The 14,406-nt window shown below is 35.9% G+C and overlaps 1 protein-coding gene across 1 annotated transcript; it reads left to right on the forward strand.

Moving 5' to 3' along the window:
* The first annotated feature begins 5,665 nt into the window (after positions 1–5,665).
* Positions 5,666–14,154, forward strand: LOC133529405 (alpha-tocopherol transfer protein-like). The gene is made up of 6 exons (XM_061867113.1): positions 5,666–6,271; positions 7,619–7,772; positions 8,719–8,839; positions 9,736–9,870; positions 10,593–10,806; positions 12,308–14,154. Exons 1-6 carry the CDS (start codon positions 6,094–6,096, stop codon positions 12,460–12,462), a joined length of 957 nt encoding a protein of 318 aa, XP_061723097.1. The 5' UTR covers positions 5,666–6,093; the 3' UTR covers positions 12,463–14,154.
* The last annotated feature ends 252 nt before the right edge of the window (positions 14,155–14,406 follow it).

Below are 14,406 nucleotides of genomic sequence, written 5' to 3' on the forward strand. Positions count from 1 at the left end.
GCACGTTTCGTCAGCTATTACTCGCCAAATATTACGGCACATATTGTCACTGCTATTTGAAATTTGCTTATTAATATAATTTTTACGTAGTTTTTTCAATAGTGCCCAATACAATGGTTCTGTTTTTGCAAGGTTCGATCGTGACTCGTGGTCATTAGGGTTATGTGAAAGATTAGTTTTTAGTGTACGTAATTTATTTCGCTTAGCTTTTATAAGATCATTAACCCAAACATCGCGATTTGTTCTAATAGGTTGATATTTTATAGGAAAATGTGCTTCAAAGTAATACTTTAAAACATTTAATACCGATTCAAACCTTTTACTCGGACACCTGTTTTTTACTAATAGGCAATCCCAATCATACAAGTCCAAACTACGTGTAAAATCCAATTTGTTACTATGTGAAAACTTTCTCTTTAAAATATGTTGCTTAGATGGGACTTGATTGTAAAAAATATTCAAAGTTACATTTACAGACAAGTGATCGGATAGGTGCAAGTCGTTACAAAAAACGTTAACAATGCTAGGTTTGCCTATATTAGAATATGCGTGGTCAATACAAGTTTTCGAGTTTTCGGTAATCCTCGTTGGTACATTCACGAGGCTTTTAAATCCACTAATTTTAATAGTATCTAGCAAATCCTTTACCGTATTATTTTTAACTAATAAGTCGATATTCATGTCACCAGTTATTAATACATTATTATTTTTAATTATATTTAAGTTTAACAATTCATTTAACTTAGATAAATATAAGGATAAATCACCGTTAGGAGGTCTATATATACAAACAACAATGAGGTCAAGGCCGATGCACTCAATTGCACACGCTTCAAACTGCATTTCGACAGATAAATCCGTGATTTCTTTACGCTCCATGGTCAGGATCTCGGAGTTGGCGTATATGCAGACTCCTCCACCCATCCGTGAGGGTCGGCAATAGTGGGCACGGCGATGGAAGTTAAGTATGTTAACAGAGGTAATTTGTTTCGTGTCCAACCAGTGTTCAGATAAGCACATTATGTCAACCTTTTCACAAAGCTGAAGTTCACTTTCTAGTTTGTATGTTTTGTTAGGTAATCTATTAATGTTTAAGTGTAGTACGTTAATCAATTTACTACTACTATTTGTTTTGCTTTGGTGCGGGGTTGTCAGCGGGAGACATGGTCTCCCTGCGTCGGAGAAACGGCTGCCATTCGGAGATATTAGTGTTTATAGGCCAAACCGATGTAGAAAGGAATTTGTCATACACACCAGTTGGAATCCCTATCTTAAATGAGTTGTAACTGTCGCGTTTAGATGGTATCTTTTCAACTGTATATTGAACACCATCATGGATGCTTTTTAGGTGGTTTATGACGGATTCAGGTGTTGTATCGTTTTTGAAATAACATCCATGTAAATACCTGTGTACTATGATCCCTTTTAGGTAGGTATCGGTTGCGGTTCCTTTAATAATTACGGCAGGTTTGCGACTTTTTCGACGACTATGACGACTTTGAGCTGTTTCCCATACGTTTTCGGTAGTTTTATTAGGGATTATCGACGGTTCTAGGTCCTCTAGTTCTGAGTCAATGGGTTCTGTAAGCGAGTCAATTACCGTTAATGAGTTAGCGCAGTTATCTGCGGTCATATTTATTTTATCATCCACCATTGTTTGTGGCAGGTCATCTTTCGGTGGCTTGTCGCGGCACTTCGCCCGAACCGATTGTTTAGCCTGGGATGCCAGTCTCTCTTTTGTTCTCACGGCAGTCGATCGCTGTGCACGGGTCGGTGGCAGTGTGGGAGCAGGACGGCTAGTCGGTGTTGATGTGTTGTTCGTTGTAATCGGAGCTGGCTGCGCAGGCGCAGTTGGTTTACAATTTTTGACCACTTTACTTGATGAGCTCTCGTTACTATTTGCAAATATAACCGATTTTATTTCACTAATATCACTAGATAAACTGTCCTTTGATATAAGGTAGATGGTTTCTGGACAATACTGAGGAAAAGAGTGGAGTCATTGATAAGCAGGGTGCGGGGCAGTGCCAACGACTTCATGAATATCATTTTAGGAAGTGGCTAGTCCACCACCAGCACTACCACCACTGACCTATGGGGGCAGGCCTACCTTGGTTAATATAAAATAATTATTGTATTTTGTACATTTTGTTATTGTTTCACTCAAATGTAATAATTTTGTGTTAGTGTAATGTAAATAAAATAATGGTGTGTTAATTTGATTTTTAATTTATAAATATTAATTAAATTGAGTAAACAATTAATGTAATTATATGTAGACCTAACAAGAGTAGTTATATAAGAAATAGGTCTAAAAACGAATATTGTTATAGACAAGCGCCTGGAATAAATGACAATTAAATTTAATTTAGTAGCAGTAAAACTTACACCCATTTTTGCGTCGAGGGTTAAAAATGATGTCTGTGATAGTGACATGTATGAATGTAAATTTACCGTTACCACCAGATTTGACATTGACATATTCGCTCACGTCTACGTAACTTACTTTCTATGCATCTCGCTCGTACTCGCATATTAGTGCAAGCGAGATGTATAGAAAGTAATTAACGTAGACCTAAGGGAATATGTCACTGTCAATACTGGTCTGTAGCCGTGTTGAACGTAATTAACCCCGCGAGATATTAGAAAGGATCTGAAAGGGCAAATGATTAAATTTGGTTGATTATAAATACAATTTATAAGTAAATTATATTGGCAGTTTTAATCTCCTGGCGTGCGTTTCCTCGTTGGGTGGACGACATTTGAAAGATTGCGGGTCACTTCTGGACGAGATGAACTCAGGATCGGGAGAAGTGGCGTACTAGAAGAGAGGCCTGTGCTCAGCAGTGGGTGATAAAGGGATGATATGATGATGATGAGTTTTTATTATGCAGTACAGTCTACTTAACTAAAGACGATTCGTTTTTATTACAAGCTTTTGTTTAACTTGGCCTGTTAGGATGTATGTTAGTTAGTTAGTGTGGGTCAAATCTTGGAAGCTAAATTTGACCCACTGCCCGATTTCCGATTGAGCTGAAATTTGGCATACCTATAGTATGACAATGCAATATTATGATGACTGGAGTTTATCTGATGATGGTGATGGAGACAGCAGGTGGTCATGGGAACTCGGTGATAAAACAACGCAAATAATTGTGTTTGGGTTTGTTAGAATTGTCTCGATGAATATTAATAGTCCGTGGGAAGAAAAGTACAGTCAGCGGTAAAGCTTGTAAAAAATGAATTTTTGCTAAATACTTATTTTATAGCCAACATTTCACATCCCACTTGAGCCTGGCATATATAGTGTTGGCCGAACGTTAATTAGAATTGACCATATTGAAAATTAACCATTACAAATTAAACCGTAACGGAGAATTACATACCAATATGGAGCTCAGGTTGGTGTTCCTAATCTGATCGGTTCTACTGACTCCAACGGCCCGATTTGAAGAATGTAATATGAAAACGATAAGTTCTGGTTTAGATAAGTTCTCATTTAGATATCGTTTGTATGTCGTATAATTGACAGAATCAGCTCGATTTGGGCAACCAATGTCACTTTGACGTTAGAAATATCGTGGATAGATGTCTTAATCATTCTTCGAATCGGGCCGCAAGTATTATACTGTCCTTACTGGCAAATCTTAAGTCGGGATTTCAGGGCATCCGTTAATTACTCGTACCAAGTTTGGATGCCGTAGGTATTGGCTCAAATTTATGGGCACCAAACTTGAGATACCCTATCTTTCGCCGCTTTTCCCTACCAGAATTGTTAATTGGGTCAAACATTTTTTCGATGTCTTGCTTTTTGTCTCCAAAATTGTGACGGCGTGTAGCTTTTTATATGAGATTTTTTTTTTTAATTCATGGCGAATGTAATCTACAGTAAAAAAGAAATGCACTAGCACTTGTATTTTATTTATTTATTTGATGAAATACGAAATATAATCGTGAGGAGTTCAAAATAGACAATGAAAAGATTTTGACGCATTTGCCTCACGGTTTTAACATTTAGTAACAGAAAAAAATAAGAGCTTTGATTCATGTGTGTCGCATTGCGAATGTTCTGTCCCTTACAGGCGCACGCGTATGGCACATCTATATAATTCTAGGTAAATATTATTATCTTATTCCGTTAAAACTATATTTATCTGAAAAACATTCAATGTTTACTGCAAAACCTATGACACCTCACAGCTCATGCTAGGTGCCGCAAAAAAGCAAAACCGACATTTCCGTATCTGCCTCTCTATCACTCGAATATGCAAAAGCGATAGAGCGGCAGATAGCGAAATTTCAATATTCGTTTTTAGCGGTAGCCTAAATGGTTTCATTTTAAGTCGCAGTGATCGTCCCAGCTTTCCCCACTTTTTACGTAGAGAAAGAAATAACAACATCGGTAAAATTAAAACTATCCTTATAAATAAATAAAAATACTCCCCAGATCGCCTTCAATCGTTACGGTGCCCAGAAAGCTGGCAGTGTTACCTCTTTGCATATCCAGGCTTATTTTCTGGCCGAGGTAAGCCAGCCCTCGTCATCTGAGGTATCAATAAGGCACTGGGAAATCTCTTTAGGTAAATAAGGTTTTACGTAAAACATGTCCACACTTTTAACTGACAATTCGTACACATAATTGTAAAGACATAAGATCCACCAGCCTAGTGAACTGGGGTATAGCCAAAATGATAATCGTTGATAGAAAACGCCAATAGGCACAGGATCGGAACCGGTTTTTTTTGCAAAAACATCGAAATAACCAAATATTTCGGTTTATTTTATACTCTAAATGTAGGACTCAGTTGTGTTTTCAGATAACGACTTCGTATTATTAGATTGCCTAATTAGAAATGAAGTAATTAACAAAGAACGAAAAAATACCGTTTTCGTTCCCATACAAAAAATACCGGTTTCCGATCCCTGCCAATAGGGAGTATTACTGCAATGTTCTGCCACCAGAGTACAGCACTAGCATCTTTCGTAAACCATAAAGTAACTTATATATACTGTGCCTTAAACTGTTTTTTGACAAGTTTTGACAGATAATAAAATATGACATTAATGTACAAGGTGGTTTGATTACAAAGGGCCCACCGGGAAACGCAAAATACGAAATTTAGTTATCTGCTTCTCCATAGCTCGAATATGCAAGAGTTTATTCGACATTTTTCATTCCAAATCGTCTAAAATTCATAGGTTACCATAACAATGCTGGGCAGAACCTATTTCAATCAAAAAAACATAAAAACTAACAACTTTGGCTTCTATGTCAATGAGAGCCGAATTTCAGCCCACAGTGGGCCCCCAGGCCAGTTATAAGAGTTGTTGTTAGTATGAAGTCGACATAGGCATTATTATCAGTATTTAACTGAGACAGTTCTAAAAAGATAACATCCACAAATAGTGTTGTGAATTTGTGCTTCAAGTAAACTACAAGACACAATTTGTGCTTCAAGTAAACTACAAAACACACGCAACCTGTGAATCTAAAAGCCTCGAGATTACGAGTATTACAGCCTCAAAATAAAAAGTTCCAAAATAAGAGTCCGAGAATCCCGTAATCCCGGATCACAGAACTATAGAGTCCAAGATCCTAAAATCCTAATATTATCGGAGGCCTGGAATCTCAGTATCATGGAGTTCCAAAGTCCCGCGATTTTAATGTCACGGATTCTCAGAGTTCCAGTGTTATGTTGCAATTTTGATTACTGTTTTTAAGCTAAAAGCTGCTGAGGTGAAAAAAAAACTCTTATTCTGCTCTATCCCTGAGCTGGGATGAGCTTTGAAGACCCGAGTTCTTAAAGCTTGAGTCTTATGGACTTGCTCATAAGAGCTAACAAAGAGCTCGAGACGTTAATGTCCTGAACCCTTATTAGAGCTCAAACCTTCAATGCTCGAGTCTTAGAGTTCAAGTCATCAAGGCTAGTCTTCTAACAACACTATTTACAAGACTGGTTTAAATGAACTTGTCCTTAAGTGTTAATTTGTTAAATACTTCAAAACGTGGCCTTCACTAGTCAGTCGGCGATTGGTTCTTGAATTAAATAGACAAATATTCTGAAATAAATAATATTTTGAATATTTTTCAACATGAGCGTAACCGTTATTGAGAAGTTACCGGTACTTGGCTTTTTTAAAGTGAAGCCCGATCAATTATATGAAGTGAGAAAATTGTTTAATTTGGAGAAACCTGAAAGGATAAAGGAAGCCATACAGTTACTGAAAGATTGGTTGGAAAAGCAGGACTATTTCAACATGAAGGATTATCGTAAGTACTCATTTCTTGTTCCCTATTTTAATTTAATAAAATAATTGGCTATTTAAGTCATTTGTGTTAAATTAACGATGTGAATAGTCAGATTACTCGATATTCAAAATAACAAATGAAAGTGAAAAAGATTAAAAAATATATATTTTTAAAAGATATAGGCGATAATGATAAGGTGTACCTAAACGTTTTAATACAGTTAGAATCGCTTCAGAAGATTCGGAAGGCTATTGGATATTCGGATATTAGGCTATGCCAAAAATTCACTTAAAGCGGGAATGTGCTTTAATCGTGAAAAAAAGTTTTTTTTTAATACTACATTGGTGGCAAATAAGCATACGGCCCGCCTGATGGTAAGCAGTATCCTAGCCTATGTCCGCCTGCAACTCCAGAGGAGTTCCATGCCCGTTGCCGACCCTAAAACCCCCCCGTTGAGCTCTGGCAACCTTATTCACAACACTATGAGTAGTGTCTTGTGTTATTTGGCTGTGGTTTTCTGTAAGGTTTCAGGGTCCAGTATAAAATGGTATACTTAGCGTCTTTTTGTAGCTGAAATAGTTAAGCGTTTTCATGTGGCGAGGTGAACATTCTATTACCATTTTTGTTTTCAGAGAGGTATGTTTAGGGAAACATTTTATTCTGTATTACACTCGTTACGTTCTGCCTATATAATTATTCACTTGATTGCTTTTGTTTTATCACATTGTGATAAAATAAAATACTAAAAAATGTATCGTAATATATGTGATATTATTAAGTGGAATTTACTGTTTTTGTCAAAAAAAAGCGACTTGACAATTTAACCTATTACGGACTGGATTTTAAAAATAGCCAACTCAAATATTTACCCTGTCAAATTGACACAATCAAGGATACTATTGTCTGTTCGAGGGTTAGCCAAATAACTCGGAGTTAGTCGTTTATACAGGCTTAAACTATACTTGGCTAACCCTGAAACGCGCAAGCCCTTAATTGATAGTAGGTGTAGGTAGCTATGTGTAGGACGCCAGATATCCCCTAACTCCTTGGTTTAGATGCCATATTATATTTAAACTTTTGTACACCAAGAACACCTAAAGTCGTCGATACTAATCGTGCCCACAGCGCCAAGGACAAATTATAGGTGTTTTGGCGGACGCTGTCAAAGTAAGCTTCACACTTTCAAGTAAGGTTTACATTAGCTCCCTTACGCCCGGGATCTTGGTGTTTGAGTGATATTTGTGTTAATGACATAAAGCCTTTAAAAGGTTAATGGTTTCCATAAGCAGGTTTAAATTACCAAATAACGCATTCCGAGAGCAAATATATAACTTCAAGTATATTTGAAATGTTTTTTTTTTTTTGCAGCTGACGAATACTTGGAAAGGCTTTTAATTCTCAACAAAGGGTCGGTGGAGCGCGCCAAATCATGCTTCGATAAGTTATGTACGTTTAGAACGATTTGGCCTCAGTACTTCACCGCAGTTGACATCAATTCCTTCAGAGAATATTTTAAAGTATTGTGAGTAGAAAATCATATTACTTTAAAAACAGACTTTATTTCGTTAACCTCATGTGTGTGGAATGCCACGCAAAGGTCTCTATAATATGAAACTGTATTATTCTGATTGTGAGTTGGTATTGATTTAACATTAATATAGGTACTTAATTGTATTTTAATTGCATTTCTAAATCATTATTACGTTATTATTTTCATTTCATTGCAATCATTTAGATCTGTCATAATCAGATTTATAAGAAAAACGCTACAATTTTTTTTGTATAGGTCATTTCATGCCAATATAATATATGTACAGCGAATATGCAAATAAGAAATAATTAAATAAATTACTTACTCTGTTTTTCTATGATTTTAAATAAATTTTTGTATATAGATTCTTTTTTAGGGTTCCGTATCCAAAGGGTCAAACGGGATCCTATTACTGAGACTCCGCTGTCCGTCCGTCCGTCCGTCCGCCCGTCCGTCCGACCATCCGTCTGTCACCAGGCTGTATCTCATGAACCGTGATAGTTAGCCAGTTGAAATTTCTACAGATTATACCGATTTCTGTTGCCGCTATAACAACAAATACTAAAAACAGAATAAAATAAATATTTCTTTTCAATCTCAAGGTTTTTATCCAATTACCGAAGTTAAGCAACGTCGGGCGGGCATTAAAATCTATGGGTGACCGTTTTTATAGATTTTAATAGGACGACCCTTCCTGTACGAGTCCGACTCGCACTTGGCCGATTTTTCTATAGTTACGTACATATTGCAGAGGGAGTCCGGGAGACTTGCCCAGGTGATGGACTTGAACAACTTAAATATAAAAGTGTCATGCATGTCATAAAATAAATATTTCATTTTAAATGGTTGTCTCCTCACAACAAGTCTCCTGTGACCTTATATAAGTACTTTATTAAAAATAATCAAAAGGTACAATAAAAACATTAACATGTTTCAGTAATAGCATAGCACTGCCGGGCGTGACACCCGAGTATGCCAGAGTAAACTTATTTAAAATAAACAGCAATGTACCATTGGGTGCCGAACTTATCAAGGAATACATCAAGTACTCAATTATTGTAAGTATTTGGGAATTTTACTACAAGGGTATTTGTTTGTTGCCTTTGTTATATTTGACTTTATATAAGGCTCGGTTATAATTAAAAATCGGCAAAGTGCGAATCGTCGCATATGACCGAGGGTAAGGACTAACGACCGGTCTGGCCTAGTGGGTAGTGACCCTGCCTACGAAGCTGATGGTCCCGGGTTCAAATCCTGGTAAGGGCATGTATTCGTGTGATGAGCATGGATATTTGTTCCTGAGTCATGGGTGTTTTCTATGTATTTAATTATTTATAAATATTTATATATTATATATATCGTTGTCTAAGTACCCTCAACACAAGCCTTATTGAGCTTACTGTGGGACTTAGTCAATTTGTGTAATAATGTCCTATAATATTTAAAAAAAAAATTAAAATTACAACCTTTTTTTTTAAAAGATTGCGCTTGATCGTGTATTATTTAATTTTATTTGTGATGAAATAATATATAAATTTACATTTTTTTTAATAATTCACAATATCCAAGCTACCCACCAAAGTACCAACATCATTATACCAAGTTTTTTTTTTAATACTACGTGGGTGGCAAACAAGCATACGGTCCGCCTGATGGTAAGCAGTCTCCGTAGCCTATGTACGCCTCCAACTTCAGAAGAGTTACATGCACGTTGCCGACCCTAAACCCGTCCCCCCCTCATTGAGCTCTGGCAATCTTACTCACCGGCAGGAACACAACACTATGAATTTTCAATTTGTGATATTATAGTCTGGAAAGTGATTTTTGTCAGAAAGAAAAGACGGCAAATTTGAAAATCGTAGGCGCAAAGGTTCGAAATCATTACCGACAAATTAGTTTACTGGTACAGACAATAGTTTTCTTATTATTATTAATATTTGAAATTTATTTTCAGCTATGCGAGTACATGAAAAAGTACGATTATCCAAATGGATTTGTTATTATGTTAGATTACCGAGATGTTAACCTGTTAGATTTGCTCGCAATTCTAAGCCCTTCCCAACTTCAGCAGATGGTACATTTGTACATGGTAAGTATTATGTAAATATGTTGATCAATGCAATCTTGCCACGATGGCATTTTGCCCCCCACGCTCGGTGTAAGGTGCATGATTAATTCAGATATCCGTTAAAAAATAACAATGGTTACACAGTTATTTAAAATAATAGCGCCAGCCACAAAAATGCTTCAATATCACCAGTACAAGTATCGAATAAATGTACACTAGTGGTTCTGAACCCCTAATGTAAATTTATTCGATAGCGTGACGCGACGTACGCGATAGCGAATTTAGAAACAGCGCGCTAAGCGTGACGTGTTGGAAACTCTAAATCTCATACAAAATGAAACTTAACGCAAACGCGCACGTCACGTTACGCTATTGAATTAATTTACACTAGGAGTACTGAACCCTAGTGAAAGTAAAAAACTGAGACTGAAAAAACTCGAGTTTTTACCAACACTATTATCAGATAATAACTATCAATTTATGATCAAATGGACTAGCAAACATTAATTAATGTTTGCTAAACGGGTTTCAATTGAAACCCGTTTATAAAAATATCAACGATCGATCGATCGGACGATCAATGTGACTTTACCATGACTTTGTCACGGTAAGAAACCTATCAAAGAACAGTCCATACTAGTCTGGGCGTTTGATCGTTTTGACATTATACTGTCGTGTATTGTTCTGTTTTCTTTCAATCACGTTAGGGCCCCACAAAAATGTTTTATTGATAATATTTTCAGGGAGGATTTGGGATGCGAATTCAGGGTGTTCATCTAATAACGAAATCGAAGGTATCAGATGCACTAGTGTCGCTCGCAAAGCAAGTGGTGAGCAAGAAACTCGCAGACAGGGTGCACGTTCATCGGAGCTTGGAAACACTATATGACTTCATTCCTAAAAAGATCTTGCCGGCAGAATACGGTGGTGATGGCGAGCCTTTTGATGTAATGATGGGTAAGTGTAACGTAAACGTTTGATTTTTGTTAAAATATGGCTAGGTTCCTTCAGAATATGTAATTTTGTGTGTCTCATCGAGGTGCGAGTTATGGGTGACGTCATTACTAAGCTTAAATGGAATCAGACTTGACATGTTGCCAGCCAGACTGATAGCAGGTGGATGGATTGGTGGCCGCTTTCGGATCAAAGACGTCTGTCGGCCTACTTCACTTTTCGCGGTAGGACCTAGACTTTGGCTTCCGCGGGCTTGTTGGGTGGACGACATTCGGAAGATCGCGGGGCACTTCTGGATGACACTAGCTCGGGGCCGGAACACGGAACAAAAACACACACACACAAACAATTTCTATTTTGACCAAAAGTCATTCATTTTTTTTTGCTCCTAACCTTAGGAATACGTGGTTAATAAAATCTGTTGGATTACTCAAGTAATAATACACGGTTTATATATATATATATATATATATGGTAGTCGATAAATGACCTAAAATTGACTTATTACAATTATGTTTAAATAATGTTGTCAATATTTAAATAGACATGTATTTTCTAAGAAATTATGTTGCTGTTGTCATCCACCCAGACGACTAAGTATTATATTTCCATAAAACTAATTCCAACAAAAAAAGAAAAGACCTAGCATTTATATGCAGGTTTAGTAATTTAAATAGAGTTTTATTTTCATTTATCGCATTTTTATGATGGAATCTGTGAAAAACCCATTTAAAATGACGTCTGTGGCACCCGCATAGAATATAGTCAAAGGTCGAACTAGTAACGTCAGCAAACCATTTTATATTTTTACAACTAAGGATGTTATTTAGTAGTGCCTATTATATTTGATCTTCTTGGCCTTTCATGTAAAATATCAACGTTAAATGGTTTGGAAATATCCGTAAATATATTGTATTTATTTCTACTATTGTTTCATATGCAAAAATGTTAATTTTAATATAAGTATCAAAGTTCAGCTTCCTGAGCTGAGTAAGTACAAATAATGCTATTTATATTTACTCGGCTCATACAAAAAGAGCCATATTATTACACAGGTAGTCTATTTATTTATATCTCTTCTTAAGTTAGGTCAGTTATAATATAATATGAATACAAAAGCTAATTTAAAAACACGTACAAAAACAAAAGAAAAACATATAATCATATTATAAAAAACCTAACCTAGGGTGCAGCCAGCAGCGGGGCGGGGTCCAACTACATAGGTAATTATTGTTACACAGACATAATATTTCATAGTTATCGTGATATACATATTATTTATTATTTTTAAGCCGTTAACATTACCTATATTGTATAATACATTCTTATGTTTCCTGTCTTTACAATTCTATCAAAGTCCTTTAGACACCTAAAAATTATCACGAAAATTTTTGTAAAAAAAATCGTGTTTTGGTTTATATGTCAGTCAAGTCAAATTCTAGTTATAACAGCCACTTTAGTCAGTACTTTTCAATCAATTACATGCAATCATTTTCAATTCCAGAAAATTTCTTGAAGGAGCTCGGTTCCAAGGAGCATATAGAATACATGAAGGAGACCCAAAAAGCGACGGTTGACCTGTCCAAAAAGCCAAAAGATGGCTCCATGGACGACTACATGGGTATATCAGGTTCCTTTAGGACTTTGAGCGTCGACTAAGGGTGCAAACTGAGTGGACGCTCCAGTGGCGGCAACGAGTGGGGCGTTTGAAAAACATGCAAACATATGCGAGTGGCCTCATAGCACGCTGCTCAAATACCTTGGATGCTCGACGCAACGCTGCTCGTGCCACCATATCGCCGCTGGTCGCTCGCCACGGATATTTTAATAACTTATTTAGACAATTTTGAAAGATCCGTGACATGCTCAGCAGTTCACATAGAACCTGTTCGAACTATAGAAAAAACATCTTTTAAGATCAGGTTTAATCATAAAATATAAAAATCACTCCACACCTAACAGATTCATATATATCATATCATTATTCGTTAGATATTTTATCAGTAAAATATAAGAACAGATGAGATGAGATGAGATGAGATGAGATAGAGGGTTCTTTAATAATGATTTCCAATAGCTAGGAAGAACAATGTAAAAACTAGTTAAAGAAATGAAAATAAACACAATATGATTATGATATATTTGTGATAAATTCAGGATTATTTAAATAGGACGGTTCAAATGATTGTATTTATTTGTTATATTTAGATGAATTGCATTGTAACTATATGAATTATTTTAAATAACTAAACACAATAAATTCTTTAAATTCAGAAGCATAACGAGTAAAATTATTTTCGACAAACCATAAAATACCTATAAGTTAATGGTTACTACACGATTTCGAGAAGACTAAATACTTCTCTGTTACATTTTTTGATTTTTTAAATCAAGGTATTCTACGAAATTAAATGATGATAAATATTTTTTTTACACGATTTTAGGTAAAATAGTCTTAAAATAATCTGAAACTAATTCAATATGTAATAATCAATTTATTAAGAGCCCACTGTGTGTCACTGCTGGGTAAAGACAAAGAGCGACCCTTTCTTTTTCCACTCTTCGATTTGGTGCAAATTTTGGCCAGTCTCTCAAAAAAAAGTCTAAGTTATCCCGACATCGCCGACGAGGTCTGCCATGCCGACTCCTCGGCTCGACTTGTGGGGCTTCAGGAGCCGGATCTGTTCCGTGTTCATTGTAACTCACAATCTCATCCGGCATTCGGCATTGCGGCAGACATACGGCCTGATTTGGACTTTAAATAAATATTAAATAAAGATTATAGGACATTATTACACAAATTGACTAAGTCCCACAGTAAGCTCAATAAGGCTTGTGTTGTAGGTACCTAGACAACGATATATATAATATATAATTATAAATACTTAAATACATAGAAAACACCCATGACTCAGAAACAAATATCCGTGTTCATCACACAAATATTATGCTCTTACCAGGATTTGAACCCGGGACCATCAGCTTCATAGGCAGGGTCACTACCCACTAGGCCAGACTGGTCGTCAAATATCGTAACGTCAAATATTAGGTGTATGTAGATAAATGTTTTTCTTCGAAGAAACGTTATTTCAGCTTGTTTTAAAATGACAGCGTAGCTTAGATTGCATGGAAGCGGCATAAGTTAACAACATAATTATATCGTAGGTATTTAACAGATGAACTTTATATTTCACGCAATTATTTTAATTTAAATGATCCGTATGCTGCCATTGCCGCCAACCTGTTTTATTGCACGTGGAATGATTTTGCACTGCACCATATCTAAATGACACAATACAAGTCATTTAAATTTAAAAACAAGACAAGTAACTATAAAAATAAACTATAAAATTGAAATAGATGTCATAAATATACTAAAGAAAGTGAACTTTTTTCTTTAGTACCTATATGAAATCTGTGTCAGTTTATAACATATAGTCTGTTCTCTATATACTTATAATATAGTCTGTTCGAATAAAGGGTAGATCGGAAGAAAAAAACTCGCTTGCTAGTTTCGACTTCTAGTATGTTTATTCGAATTCTTTATTAAGCTTAAAGTTATACATTATAAACCTTTCTTCACTGGTATGTTGAAAACCAGTG

Source organism: Cydia pomonella, chromosome 20 (genome assembly GCF_033807575.1).
Source record: "Cydia pomonella isolate Wapato2018A chromosome 20, ilCydPomo1, whole genome shotgun sequence".
Lineage (NCBI taxonomy): Eukaryota > Metazoa > Arthropoda > Insecta > Lepidoptera > Tortricidae > Cydia > Cydia pomonella.

Excerpts from the sequence above, each read along its gene's own strand:
- LOC133529405 (XM_061867113.1), top strand. The coding sequence starts at position 6,094 with ATGAGCGTAACCGTTATTGAGAAGTTACCGGTACTTGGCTTTTTTAAA. Across the intron at positions 8,840-9,735 it reads ACATCAAGTACTCAATTATT|CTATGCGAGTACATGAAAAA; the intron begins GTAAGTATTTGG and ends ATTTATTTTCAG. Across the intron at positions 10,807-12,307 it reads GCCTTTTGATGTAATGATGG|AAAATTTCTTGAAGGAGCTC; the intron begins GTAAGTGTAACG and ends TTTCAATTCCAG.